The sequence below is a fragment of the Stenella coeruleoalba genome (assembly GCF_951394435.1).
Source record: "Stenella coeruleoalba genome assembly, chromosome: 4".
Lineage (NCBI taxonomy): Eukaryota > Metazoa > Chordata > Mammalia > Artiodactyla > Delphinidae > Stenella > Stenella coeruleoalba.
The window spans coordinates 108,217,504-108,232,790 of record NC_137149.1 but is presented as its reverse complement, the minus strand read 5'-3'; the positions used below and the strand labels follow the sequence as shown (position 1 = coordinate 108,232,790).

The 15,287-nt window shown below is 38.0% G+C and overlaps 1 protein-coding gene across 2 annotated transcripts in view; it reads left to right on the top strand.

Moving 5' to 3' along the window:
- PRKG2 (protein kinase cGMP-dependent 2) overlaps positions 1-3,705 on the top strand; it is a gene marked incomplete at its 5' end in the record, with an annotated part of 83,431 nt that extends 79,726 nt beyond the window's left edge. For both annotated transcript variants that reach the window (XM_079920507.1, XM_079920506.1), the window contains 2 exons: positions 1,467-1,533; positions 3,550-3,705. In XM_079920507.1, the coding sequence (XP_079776633.1) occupies positions 1,467-1,533; positions 3,550-3,645 (163 nt within the window). In that variant the 3' untranslated portion in view covers positions 3,646-3,705. The remainder of the gene's footprint in view (positions 1-1,466; positions 1,534-3,549) is intronic.
- Positions 3,706-15,287: the final 11,582 nt, after the last annotated feature.

Here is a 15,287-nt window from a genome sequence, read left to right as displayed (position 1 = left end):
ATTAAGGGAATTCGCTGGAGTGGAGAGGGTGAAGCCTGATTGCGGTGTGCCTAGGAGAAAATGGGTAGTGTCGACTGAAGAAAAACACAACAACCTAAAAGTTGCAAGTTATGTTTTATTTGGAGACCTTACTGAGGACTATAGCCCAGGAGACAACCTCTCAGCTCTGAGGAACTGCTGCAAAGAGGTAAAGGAGGAATCAGGATATATAAGAGTTTTTGCTTTAAAAACAAAAACATGTAGTACAACATTGGAAGATTACTGCTGAAGTGGGGAAGGGCCATATAGGGGTTGGGGAGTAAGAGGTACAAACTATTAGGTATAGAATGAGCTACGAGGATATATTGTACAACACAGGAAATATAGCCAATATTTTGTAATAACTATAAATGGAGTATAAGTTTTAAAAATTGTGCATCACTATATTGTACACCTGTAACTTACATACTGCTGTACAGCAACTATACTTCAATTTTAAAAAGAAAAAGAAAAAAATTTACCGCTAATCACAAATAGAAGACATCTCAAGTCAATGATTTTACTGCTTTTCTATATATGGGAAGATGTAAGAGTTTGGGCTCCTTGAAATTACCCCTTAGATATGCATCTTAACTATCTAGGACCAGTATTCAGTTTTTCTCCATCCTGAATCCCCCATCAGGTGGCTGCAATGGCTGAGGGCTTCAGGGCAGGCAACACTTAGTGTTTACTGGAGTGGCAGGCAACAGTTTTTTTTGTCCGCAGTTGATACAGTGATTAGTTTACTCTTTCAAGTTTTCCTCCAATGGGAAGAGAGAAATGGAATGAGAGTTGGAGGGGAGTTCGGGTCAAGGGAGATTGCTTTGTGGTTGGAAGAATTTAAATGTTTCCATACTGATTCGAATGCCCCAGGAGAGACGATGTTAAAGATTCAGGAGAGAGGAGAATTTAAGGAGCATGTCTGAATAGAGAATGTCTACAAGATCAAATACACAGCAGAGGAGCTGACCTTAGAGAGGAGCAAGGGCAGTTCATTCATGGTGCAGTAGAGAAAGGGAACACACAGATGTGCCTACACAGGCAGGTTTGCTGGTGGAAAATTGTAGAAGTTCTCTTTTCTGCTCCTGGTTTCTTAGTGAAATAGGAAGTCAGGCCATCATTTGGGAGGGAAGATGGATAGGAGGTCTGAAAGTCTGAGGAGAGAGGACGAAGAATGGATTATGAGTCTAAGGGAGTGTGACGAGGGGAACAACAGGGAAACCTAGACTGACTGCTGGGCAGCATTAAAGGCCCCCCTGAGGGTAGTGGGCATGGATTTAATGTGAGAGACACACATGTGTGTGGGCATGGTTGGTATTTTCCTCTGATCACTTGCAGCTATACTGTTGCAGGCAGGGAGCAGGCAACAAAATGGGTAGACAGATGACTTGACATGCTAATAGTTTATCAGATAAGTAATATTTCTCTGTACTTTTCTGATTTCTCAGGTGGTTAAATGGTTTTAATTGGGAAGGACTGAAAGCACGGAACCTTCCATCACCTTTACAAAGAGAGGTATGGTATCTACTATATTACTCTCTTGATTTTTTCCCAAGTATTTGTTTTTGTAAACAGGTTTTAGGGGTGTGTGTGTGTGTGTGTGTGTGTGTGTGTGTGTGTGTAGAATAGATTAAAAAATTTTTTAACAGTTTTTAAATTTAAGTGAAAATGTCTTTGCAATTGTGACTATATGGTCTAAATAGTATTACGTATTCAATGGACCTTAGCTCAGCTCTTAAGAATGGATTACATGTAAATCTAAATCCCAAGGTAGCCAGTGTTGGTCAGGCTGACAGATGGTTCTAAAAATATAATATGAACCTATATGTAATTTAAAATTTTCTAGTAGCCATATTAAAAAAGGTAAAACGAAATGGGTGAAATTAATTTTAATTATCATAATACATTAAAATATTATTTCAACATGTAACAAACACAGAATATTAATATATTAATAAAGATGTTACATTTATTTTTTTCATACTGAATTTTCAAAAATCCCAAGTGGTTTTTCCACTTTCAGCCATCTCAGTTCCGACTAGCTAGATTTCCAGTGCTCAGTCCCCATTGCTGGTTGGACAGCACAGCTCCAGAGAAAGCAGAACATCTGCTAAGTTGGGGAGGGAGGGGGATGACTCAGGAATAATCCAGTCAACACCCTACAAATGTTATGTTGTGTTCTCTGTAAAGGAATTTTGAGGATCTTTGTCTTTCTTTGTACCTTTTTAGATTGACATCTGAATTTTTTCATTACTCGTCTAAGTCATTGTGGAAAATGTAATTTCGAGTATGTTGTAAATATTGACATTTTATAGTAAAACACTACTCTCACTTTGCCCCTTTAAATATATCCAGTGTAATCTAAATGCCATTGAGATATGAAACCCATCAGCCATTTAAAAAATAGACAGAAATATTACATGACTACTTTTTCTCTCTAAACTCCTATTTTCATGTTTCCATTAGATCTTCTCTATAAAATTTCATCCTAATGTAAAAGATTTTTATACTGGATGGTCTTCTATTAATCATTCTTTAAGTGCCTTTCAATTTTAGTTTTTATAAGATTAAAAATTTTTGTGAGGATAAAAATTTCGCTGGCAATACAAATATTTCTTCTGGATTCAGTTATAATTACATTTTTGTAGCATGCAGTATCAAACAACATACATATATTATAAATTTTTAAATAATTATTAAACAAAATGTTTTGAAAAGAAATTATTAATGTACTTGTGGTTGAATATTATTTACTAAAAAATGGGATCAGATTCCACATCAATTCTATTTCTTTTTAAAATTATTTTTCTGTAGATGAAAGTGCTAAGAGTTGTGTTCACATAAATAAGTAAATGAGAGTGGAGGATTTTATAATAGCAATGTCACTTTGAGCACCTTCTGAGTAGTCTCCTTATGCCCCCAAAAAACTCATTATGATGGATCATAAATAGTATTTTTAGCTGATAATTCAGTTAGGTACTAATGAAGATTGTTTGAAAGCAAAGAATTGAAAACCACTTGATTTGCAAAGTAATTTAATACCAGAGTCATTTCACTCTTTCAACAAGGTCACTAGTATTTTCAATTGTCCCTTTGTTTGACATTCTGGAGAATTTATATGGGTCAATTAACCCTATAAAAATTCAAGATCAGTGAGAAACTTTATTATAAAGTGGAAGAAGGATTCTGGTAAATTTTGATATTTTTAATATTTCCTTTTAAAATATTTTCCAATTTGAAAAAAAAAAAAGAGACATCATTTCTGTCACCTTTTCTTTCAGAAATAACTCCTTAAGCCAGGTAGCTCCTACTGCATGTAATTCTGGGACCCGATCCATTTGTTCTAAAGGGGAGATCTCATGAGGCTGAGAGTGTGACTCAAAAATGATAACTGGTTCTATTTTCCTTATATGTACATTACAAGTGGTTGCAGTAGAAAATCAGTGTTCAGATACAGAAAGCATTCCCCATATGTTCTAGCATGCTTCGTCAACGTTATCCTCACCTTTGGTTTCATCCTTTTTCTACTAGCTAAGTGGACCCACAGATCACAGCTACTTTGACAAGTATCCTCCCGAGAAGGGGGTGCCTCCTGATGAGCTGTCAGGCTGGGATAAAGACTTCTGACAGAAGAAAAGATGATTACTGCCCTACATACACAAAAGGACTATAAGGACCAACAATCCAACACTGATTATTTCTCTTCAGAGTATTATACTATCTTTTAGAAGACCATTAGAGAAAAGAAATCCCTGCCCATGAGCTGGGGGTGGGAAATAGTAGGTGCGGAGGTGGTTCTGAATGATAATGTCTCATTTAGATGCTGTGAATTATTCGTGTGTTCTGTTCTTTGCTTTTCTCAAATGTTGAAGGCTATCCTATTCCCCTCTTCAAAGTCAGAACCATTTTTGTCAAAGGGACATCATTTTCTCTGCAGTCTGTTGCTCCGTCCCAATCATATTTGTCTCCTTTGAGTCCTAGTAAGGTTTAAAAAGTGTCTTGCCCTTGAGCAACTAAGTCATTCAAATAGAAGAAAGAACAAGGGTGAATTTTGGAAGATTTCCCCCGTTCTCAACAATCCCACGTAAGCATTATGGCATCTTGAAGTCATGGCTTGCCGTAAACTTGGCAGTCAGCAGAAGTTCTTGATTTTCACCTGTGTTCAACCTAGAAATATATTGATAGGCTTCTGAACCTAGTCTGGGGAAAGGCAAATTTGAGTATTAGTCATTGGTACCACTTTCTAACACAGATGAGTTAATGAATCTAGCCAGGTAATTATATTCTATTGGGGAACTTAGAAACAATAAACAAAGCAAAAAATATTTTTATTCTCCTGTGACCAGCTGTGATACCTCAGAGACTTTTCAAAAGTCTTGTTAAAGATGGTTATAATGTGTGGTTAATTGATGGGCCTTTGGAAAGGTTCTATCTTATATATTAAATATTTTCACAATCAAATTAGAAAACACGCAGGAACTACATTGTGAAGGCTTTTCCTTCCCATTACATATGGAGGAGAAAAAATTCTAAAAGGTATAAATGCTGACTCTTTGAAACTCTGAGATATTTTGGCCAGTTCTGTGATTGTTGCTATTAATAAACCAAGAGTATAGAAATAACCACAGTTAATTTTTAATGGAAATCCCATTGGCAGATATTGATGCACGCCTAATCACTGCTGCATTAATTACTTTAAGGAGACATTTGAGTCATGGGAGTGTTTATAATTTTAGATTGTTAAGGCAGGCAAGCCACTAGAGAAGGGATGGGACGGTAAAAGGGACATCCAGCATCTGTCCCCCTCCTGGCTCCTCCCTGCAGTCTTCCAAATAACAAATAGATTTGTTTCAATAGCATTGGACACCAGTAACCTAAGAACTTCACTAGTAGAATGTTTTATGTACCGATCATGATCATTCTCCCACCCTCCTTCCCAAATGGATGGGAAACAGATTTTCTTTTTATCTTTTTGATCTGGCAGAGTAAAAATAACATCAAAGTTCCTGCATTATTCAAGCTTCTGGTTATACTTTCACATGCTAATGTTCTATAGGAAAAGCATCGCTATCCACATCCACCCATATTTTCAGCATTCAGAGAGTCATCTATCTGCTTCTGAAGTGTTAAACCAGATAAGTGAGGCCCAACCCAGGAAGGTGCATCCTTAACAAATTAAATTTCCACATTTAGAATCCTTTTGCTGAACCAAAGAATTTTTGTTTCCTGTAGTAGTATTTTTAAAGTTTATGTATTGTACATAGAAGAACCATTTTTAATAGGATCAACATAACCTGCTTAATGAATTTCTAAGATTTTTTAAAGATTTTTATTTGAATTTGGTTTGTAAGCACTGTATGTTTTTCCATGTATATATTTTTAAATTACCCACCTATAAATGTAGGGAATTTATGTATTGGGTGGATATTAGAACTGTACAGTTATACTAGCAATGATATTCTCAAAGGTGATCAATAGTTGTAATTCAAAAAAGACTTACATATATACAAATAAAAACCAACTTAGGGTACTACAAGTTTATTTTGGCTATGACTGGCCATGTCAATATATAATCTCCACATGTGATTTTATTGTGTTTACTTTGGAGTACTTTATAAAGATGGAGAAATGAGAGACTGAACCATTAATACAATCCCATTTCTATTTTGTATCTGGGTGACTTTGGAAAAATGACTTCACTTTTTTTGAGTACTAGCTTTCTCACCTGTAGAAAAAGCACAGTAAAACAATACCTACTTTAGGCACCTGTTTTGGGGAGTAAATTGATACCTAGACAGTCCTTTGCCAATTTCAATGAAATAATCAATGCTGCATAGATGGGAGCTACTGTTACTATCTCTATTAGAATTAAAGGGGCCTTAATAACCGTTTAGTCCTGGACCTTATGTATCATTGGTATCTGTATGCACAATTGTACCAATTAAATCCAGTATCAATCTTTTCTTTTTCTTTTAAATCATGAAGTAAAGATGGTTAATCAAATTTTAATGCATGTGATGAAGAATTAACCCTCACCAAAATGAAGTGCTTTATTAAGAGTTCACTGCTCGGGCTTCCCTGGTGGCGCAGTGGTTGAGAGTCCGCCTGCCGATGCAGGGGACGCAGGTTCGTGCCCCGGTCTGGGAAGATCCCACATGCCGCTGAGCGGCTGGGCCCGTGAGCCATGGCCGCTGAGCCTGCACATCCGGAGCCTGTGCTCTGCAATGGGAAAGGCCACAACTGTGAGAGGCCTGTGTACCGCAAAAAAAAAAAAAAAAAAAAAGAGTTCACTGCTCACCTAAGCTTCTAAGTTTTAACTTTTTATAAATTAAGGATATATATGTATATGTACATATATATATTCTTAGAAAATACAGAAAATTATCCCCCTATATACAGACCCATCATATTCCTAATCATTAAGTCATTCCTAATCTGTCTTTTCTGGGTGCAAAGTTAATTTTTCATTCTTGAGCCTCTTCTCTGCAGGGCCAACTTTTCATGATGGTAGTTTCCTAATATGTTCTCTATTAAAATGTCTGGAGGGAGGAGAATGTAGTGGTGAAAAGTAAGACTTGGAGTCAAAAATTATGAGTTTGAATTCTTGCTCTGTCCAGGTTTGTGTGACATTGAATAACAAACCACATCTTTATTCACCTATAACTTAGAGATGGTACAGATAAAGCTTTGGAACACTGGGCCAGAATATTATTACTTGTAGGTCATTGATAATAATCATTTGGAAATACATCTGTTTCTTTTTGGTATAATAATAAATCCTTGTTTTTTTTATTACCAGGTATTGTACTAGGAGCATTTGCATCCATTATCTCATACACACAAGATTCTAAAATAATTATAAACACACTGACTATTGACTGCCTTCAAAGCTAAATATTGGCCTCAAATATGCCTTTCATTCTCAATTTAGCTGTGCTGGTTTTACATAGCTTAGATCCAGTTGCTATAACAATATAACAAATTAACCCACAACTTAGTTGCTTGGAACACCACTTTATTCTTCGGGATTCTGTGGGTCAGGAATTCAGACAGCACATGGCAAAGATGGCTTGTCTCTGCACCACAGAATCTGGGGCATCAGGTGGAAAGATTCAAAGACTGGGGTGACTCAACAGCTGGGAGCTAGAATCACCTGAAGCCTTGTTCACTCATGTATCTGGAGCCTGGGCTGGGACAACTCAAGGACTAGGACTGCTGTTCAGTGTGCCCACACGTGTTCTCAACATGGTTTGAATTCCTCACATTATGGCATCGTTAAAGTAGTCAGACTCCTTTCATGGTGGCTTGGGACTTCAAGAGCAAGTATTTCAGCCAACAGGGAGAAGCTGCACTAAACTTTATGAACCAGCCTTGGAATCACATCACTTCGCTTCTGCCATACTCTGTGGGTAGAAGCACAAGCCCACCCAGATTTGTGGGGAGGGAACATAGGCTCCATTTCTCAATGAAGAGAGTTTCAAAGAATTTGCAAGCAAATTTTAAAACTGCCACAACCCACTTTCTGTCCACAGACTACTTACATTATTGCCATATGCAAAATAAATTCATTCCCTCTCAAGAGTCTCCCTAAAAATATCATCTCATTACATCAGACTCAGGGTCAAGGTCCGGGATCTTGTCATCTAAGTTCAATTCAGGTATGGATAAAGACTCCTCGGGTGTAATTCCTTGGATACATTCTTTTAGGTCAGAAAGCCTGTAAACTTAGTTAACAAGTCATCTGTCACCACACTCACAACACTGAATGGTGAGATGACCAGTGGATAACCACAACAGATTCTTGCATTCTGAGAGGGAGAAGATGAGAGGCACAAAGCAGCACTGGTCCATAGAATTCTGAAATTTGGTGTGACTCGTGTTACCATTTCACTGCTCACGGCTCAGTCCTACTCCCTGTGAGCTGTTCTCTGCAGCTCTTGGCCCCACCATGTAGAATCTGGGTTCTGCCTCTGAGTTAGCCTTTTTGTTTGTTTGTTTTTTCTATAAGATATGGCTGGTATTTGCAACTGAGTAGCCTTCTTAGCCTGTTTCCTGCCTGTAAATGTTTGGTGGTAGAGATGCCTTTTTAAAATTTGTCTCTCCCTCCATTGCAAGCTGATACATTTCTTTTAAAAACTTTGTGAATTTCCAATGTATAAATTCATGATCCACTCCATTAGGCAAAAGCTACACTCACAAATCTTTTCTGTGAAGATGCTGTGGAAATAATGATTCTTAGAAGTTCTATTTTCTTAAAAGTGAGGGTGTGTACAGCACATGCTTAAGATGCTTGGAAGGTCTTTTGCCTTTTGAAAGGCTCTGGTAGTCAGTTTCAAAGATGCCTTCCAGTGATCCTTGCTTATGGTGTCCATGCCCTTTTATAATCCTCTCCTCTTGAGTGTTGACTGAATCTAGTGACTTCCTTCTAGCAAATAGAATATAATAAAAGTGATGGGAAGTCACTTCTGAGATTATGTTACAAAGTGAATCTGCTTCTGTCCTGTTCACCTTCTCTTGCTCTCTCATTTGCTTGCTCTGATAGAAGCCAGCTGCCATGATGTGAACTTCTCTATGGAGAGGCTCATGTGGCAAATAACTAAAGGAACCTCTAGCCGACAGCCAATGAGGAAATGAGGCCCCCAGTCCCACAACCTGTGATGAACTGAATCCTGCCAACAACCGCAGGAGTGAGCTTGGAAGTAGATCCTCCTTCACTTGAGCCTCCAGATGAGACTGTAACCTTAGCCAATACTTGGTCAAAGCCCAGTGAGAATCCATGAGCCAAAGGAGCCAGATAAACAACTCCCAGATTCCTGACCTGCAGAGACTGTAAGATAAGAAATGCGTGTTGAATTAAAGTACTAGGTTGGGAAGGAAAGACGGACATGAAGTAAGGGAAACAAGAACAAAATGGACACAAGAGAACAAACTGGCAAGCCAGAACCCAAGAAGACAAACTTTTGAATCTGTGTCTTTCATGGTTGCCAACCTTGGCCATATGGGTGGCTTGCAGGATAAGCTGACACCTTTTACGTGTACCTGGCTCGGGATGTGCAGATGCCAAAGGAGCAATCTGGCTGGAGCTAAAGGAACCACAAGCCTGAATGCTGCCCTTCACCACCAAGGTGAGGCAGCAAATCAACAAAAATGTGCATGAGCTCCAACTGTGCTTGGTCTTGTGCCGACGTCTGGAGTATAAATATGGCTGCTATTCACTTTGGCATTTCAGGTCTTATGCAGATTTCTCTTGTGGCAAGGCCAAACTCAGAACCACACAGAGAAGGAAAATCTGGGAACATATTTCTGGCTTAGCTGAATTGACACAGTACCAAGTCACTCAATTTCAAACCTATATATGTCATTATTTTTATGTAGTTTACTTAGAAATTTTAACTAATGAGATTTGCTTCCTGTCTTTCTACCCACTTTCACTTATCAAAGTGCACCTAGAGCACAGGCCACATTACTCAACTGAAACCAGCAGTATCAATTTATCTCAGGTGATTTACAGGCAAGCTCTAAATTGAGTTAGAGCTCGAGCATTTTCAGTTTTGGAAAGTACAAAACCAAGATATTTTTGTTTATTTAATTGTTTGTTATAAATTTAAAATGGTGTAATAAAAAGTAACATGAAATTTGTTTTGACAAATACAAACTTCCTCAGTGAGGAAAAACCAAGTGGGCATGCATTGGGAAAATAAAAAGCAGAAGAAAATATGATGAGATCAAGGAAGAATACCAGCAATGCATCAATCCTTGAAACCAAGTAGAGCAAATGGGGCAAGGAGAGTTAAAATATTAAGGTATGCCTAGAAATACTTAAAAATTCGAACCATGAGTCAAGGCCAAAGAAAGAAAAGAAAGGCTAGTAAAAATATTAATATATATATATATATATATTTTTTCTTTATCAAAGGGAGTAAGTGGAATCATTCTAAGGAATAGTGAATGTGAAGAAAAATATTTAATGCATGTCTTAGTAGGTTCATTCAACAATTATTAATTGAACACTGTTCCAGGCACTCTTCTAAGTGCTGAGGATACAGCAGGAGGACAAAAATCACAGTCCTAATATATATTCATACTTATTGGATGACTAGGTGATGACCTCCAGGTGGTGTGATCATGGATATTTTCTTCTATCTCTAAGTTTTATACATTGAACTTATATCTTATAATAAAGAACATTCACTTTAAAACATATACTTGCATCAGAGAGATAGGATAGATACCAGAAAAATTATTGGGAAAAAAAGAGGGACTGGGGAACATCAAGTACAGATTTCACTGTATCAAATCACTTTAAAGGCAGGTGACAGATATACCCTCTCGGGCCTCTCCAGCATTAAGCTCTTATTTACATAAATCTTTGCATCAAACTTTTACAGACTCTTTGTTCCTTACCTCTAAATTCTGACCTATTTCTACAGATCCAAATTAAGGCTTTCACTTGTTAGCAATAGGTGATTTACTTCACTGGGTGTTTTTAGCTGTTTTTGAAAAATATCTAGTTCTGCTTCTGCCAGATCTCCTATGCCTTGTTCCCCCATCTTCTCTATCATCCCCAGGCAGAGTGTCTTCTGACACCAAATTCTCTCCACTACATGCATATGCATAAATTCATTAACTAGCTAATTAACCAACTGATTGATTGATTCCCTCCACAAATATTTGTGTGACTACTCTGTACCAGACCTGGCGTTTAGCAGTGAACAACATAAAGACCCCTTCCATCGTGAAACATATGTTCTAATTGCAAGAGGATGACAGGAAATTGTTAAACAAATGGAGGTCATTAAAAAATTTAACTCAACATAAAATCTGGATGTGCATAGATAAAATATAACTTAAAAAATGATGATGTTTATCTCATCTCCTTTGGGCTTCCACCTACTGGTTAGAGGGAGAGACATGAAAAGTCTCATCCAGTTTAAAGTTAATCCAATGAAGTAATTTAAACCGTCCTTTTAGGGCAGTGGTTCTCAAGTTTTGGTGGATATCAACTTTTGATGGGAACTAATACAAGCATAAAGGCCTGGGCCTCACTCCACTTCAAGGAGCCTGGGTCACTGTGGGCTTTTTAAGCTCCCCAGGAGGTTCTGATAAACCACAGAGTTTGAGAACTATTGCTCTACAAAAGGTTCAGTCACTCTTAGACAAAATTTCTCAGATTCTCCTTTAGAGAGAATCAAATTACGTCCCTGAGCAAGATGGAGGATGAGTCAAAGCTCTAAGGCCAGATATCTACTTGGTTGCTGTGTGTTTGACTGATGTTCATGGCAGAAGTTTATGGCTGGAGAAGCTCATCACTTGTCCTCTCTGGGCTGAGACAGGGCCCAAGCCCTCCCTCGATGACTCAGCTTCCCCGTGGTTACTACTGGCACTAAAGACCTTTGGGGATTGCCTGTGGTCCCTTCCAGCTCTAGCTGAGACCTGCTCACTGCAAAGCCACCTACTCCCTACTAAGGTGATGCCCTCTGATGAGCGACCTAGCAGACCTTCAGATTATACGTCCTGTTTTTACAATGCAGAGGCCAAGGGGACTTAGGATGAAATAGCTCAGAGTCTCGTACTGCAGGCTACGCTGTGTCCCCAAAGTTACTATGCTGACGTTTATTCTAGAGCAGCCTGTCATGAGTCCCAAACATGGGAAGGAGCACCTTCCTCTCCTCCCTCTTTCCTTCCACAGTTCCCTGAGGCTAGAAAAGGGCAGGCTTCCTCCTCTTTCTCTTCTGTTGGACTTTCCTTACGTACATAAAATTCTCTGGTCTCTTCCACAAAGCCTGATCCTTTATAAGCTAAAGGACATAGAGGAATTTAGATAATCCTTTCTCAGAACCAAAGCTTGGCTTTTGAATTCCAAAAGCATAATGTCACCTAAGACTTTCTCAGTTCTACCCTACTGGAACTAATCCTAATCAGCAGGTGGATGATTCTAGAAAAGAACCAAGATGTATTCTCATGAAGCCAAAAACAAGATCACATTAATAATTCAAAAGTAGAATTATTCCCTCTTTGCAAAAATAAATTAGAAATTTTCATCACAGCAATAAACTCTATTAATACAATTAAGTAGGTTAATATGACAGAGTGAGGCTGAAGAGAGGTGAGAATGGCTTTGAATAAGTGGTAAGGAAATGCTTTCCTGAGTAAGTGACATTTGAGATGAGATTTGAATGGTACAAAGGAAACAACCTTGAGACTGTCTAGGAAAAATTGTTCCAGGCAAAGAAATTAAATGCAAAAGCTGTTGGGGGTATTAATGAATTTGGCATGTTGGAGAAACAGAAGTCTTGTAAGTTTCCAGAATAGTGACAGCTCAGAAAGGTAGGCAGGGCCAGAGTAGGAGAACCTCATGGACCACAGGCAAGTGTTTGCTTTTTATCCCAAGAGAAACGTGAACCCTTTTTTTTTTTTTTTTTTTTTTTTTCCTGTAGAGCAGGAGAATGACTTGCGCTGATCTATGTTTTCAAAAGATCACTCTGGTGACTGTGCTATCTTCATAGCACATAGCATAGATGGGGGAGTAAAGGAAGCAGGCAGATCAGTTAGCAGGCAGTTGAAGTGTTTAATTCAGAGGAAAACTAATGGGAACTGGTTCAGACTAGAACGTCAAATGGGTCACATACAAGGAGTGATACTGAGGTTGTGTTTTGGAAAGAGGTGACAGGTGAAAGGACTGGATGCAAAGAATGAGATAATGAGAAGAAGCAACAAGAATGATTCTTGGGATTTTCAACATTCTAGGTGAGTAAATAGATGTATACCGGTATATCTATATGTGTGTATATATGTATATGTAAGTATATGTGTATATGTATATGTAATTTTTTAAAAAATATTCTTTCTTCTTCTAAGAACTGCTTGTGGTCTCAGTTATTTTTCAAGTAGTGTTGCCAGATACTGGTGATTACATTGTTCAAGTTAAAAATAAAAAAAAAGGAAAGAGATTAACATCTTAAGCACTTATGTGACAGGCAGTGTGCTAAGTCCATTACAAATTTTATCTCAGTTGAACTTTATGCCTCAACTTTATGAAGTAATAGTTTCTACTACTTAATAGACGAGGATATTTTACTCTGGAGGGAAAAGAAACTTACACACTTCAAACATGTATTCAACCAACATTTTTAAAGAAACTTCTGTGTGCATTTTATTCATAGTTGAAGCTCAGTATGGATAAATAACAGTATTCCCATTACTCTGACCATTTACTAGGGGAAAAAAAAGGTCTTAAATCCTACTCATTGTGTGGTATATTTTCTGGGTGCAAAACTAGTTAAAATGAAAGACCTTGCCTTTCATGTACTAATTTAAACCAGACATAACAGTAGTGCTCAAAAATACTATCAAGCATATGCTATTCCAGGGTGTCAGTCAAAATATGTATATTATATACAAGTAATGTTGTAGTGGTTTTAGATGGCGGCATGTTTCAGCTTTTTATCCCTCTTCATGCTAACTTCAATTTCTACTATCTTTTTAGTTTTTCTTGGAACGAAGCAGAGTTGGGCTTCCAGCTGCTCTAACAATCCTCTTCACTTCTTGGATTCATCACTTCTTTCTTTTGTAGGAGTCTACATTCCTCTCTTCTATGGAATAGATCCAATTCACAGATTCCAATGCAGCTTTCTTAGTTCTCCTTGGTTAGTTTTCTAATTTTTTTCCAACTCAAGCTCAAATCTGGTTATTCCTAGCAGGGTTGTCCCATTAAATTTATCTTCTAGCTTTCACATAAGACTTTATTATTATTATTTTTTTGCTTCTATGACTTGCATTCATGATACGCAAGTATGAAAATAAGGAACAAGATTATCTTTAGTGGGAAGAAGTATATATTCAAATGATTCTTGGCTACTCAGGGAAGTCACCTATAGAATCATGCTATGAATCAATTTATCCTTTACTCCAACTTCTCTCTAGATGGAAAAGGCAACCTAAAGATATATGGAAACACATCAGAAATCCATGCCAGCCAAGTGTAAAAATATAAACTAATAGGAATGATAAGCAATACCATTTTGGTTCAGAATAATGTGTTGCTATCAAGAGAAGAAATGTACTTTCTTGTAACCCAGGAGATTGCCAAAATTTTTGGAGTGTGTAGCCTCCCAAGGAAGTGTCTTTAGGCATGGAGTAAAGTTCTAATATGCTTGCTAAATATTAGGTCATACCACCTTATTCACACCTTCCTCTTCCACTTGCCAGGTTTTATTCATCTTTTAATTTTTCTTACTACCCCAATTAAAGCTCACTGCTACTTCTACTCTTTAGTCAGACTCTGGACATTTATTTACTGTATTAGTTTTTGTATTGGTTGCTGAACATATCTAAAACACAATTCCTCTTCTTTCATCCCCCAAATCCTGCTCTTCTTCCCACATCTCTCAAGAGAGGGTCAAAGAGCTGTCAGACGCGGCCTCCATGGCCTATACAGGCCAACTAGCCTATATAAAGATACAACTATCAATTCAACACTTTGGACTTAATCCTCTATTCAGGACTCTGGTATTCACTTTCTCTTCATTCCTCACAACTGCTCTCTATCAAATCAAATCTTCGCCACTTTTCTCAATTCCTTTGGCCCCTCACTCCGTACAAATGGCTCCACTTCCTACTTTATTTTTTACTATTATCTGTGTAACTGTAACTCCAATTTCCTACCTCTAGACCAGACCTTACAGCTGAGCTGCAGGCCAACAGGACTCTGATCATATCCCCTAAATTTTCTAGCTATCACAAACTCAGTTCAAAACATAACTCCTCATTCTACATCTCTCATCTCTGTTCAGCCTTGTTAAATCTCATCTCTTGCTGAGATTATTTGAACTCTTTAGGATTGTTCTCCTTTCTTCCACTCTACATCTGTATCAGTAACCATTTGTACTTCTGTTAGAGTATTTTTTTCCAAGGCACAAATTTAATGACAGAAAATTACTTTGTCTAAATTCATTTTTCTTAAAAACACTACATCCAAATTAAAATTGTTATATATTAAATTAACTTTGAGATAAAGGGTCTTTAGATTTATCAAAGATGTACTTATTGTGTTCAAAAGTAGATCGGGGGACTTCCCTGGTGGCACAGTGGTTGAGAGTCCGCCTGCCGATGCAGGGGACGGGGGTTTGTGCCCCGGTCTGGGAAGATCCCACATGCCACGGAGCGGCTGGGCCTGTGAGCCGTGGCCGCTGAGCCTGCGCGTCTGGAGCATGTGCTCCACAACGGGAGACGCCACAACAGTGAGAGGCCCGCGTACCGAAAAAAAAAAA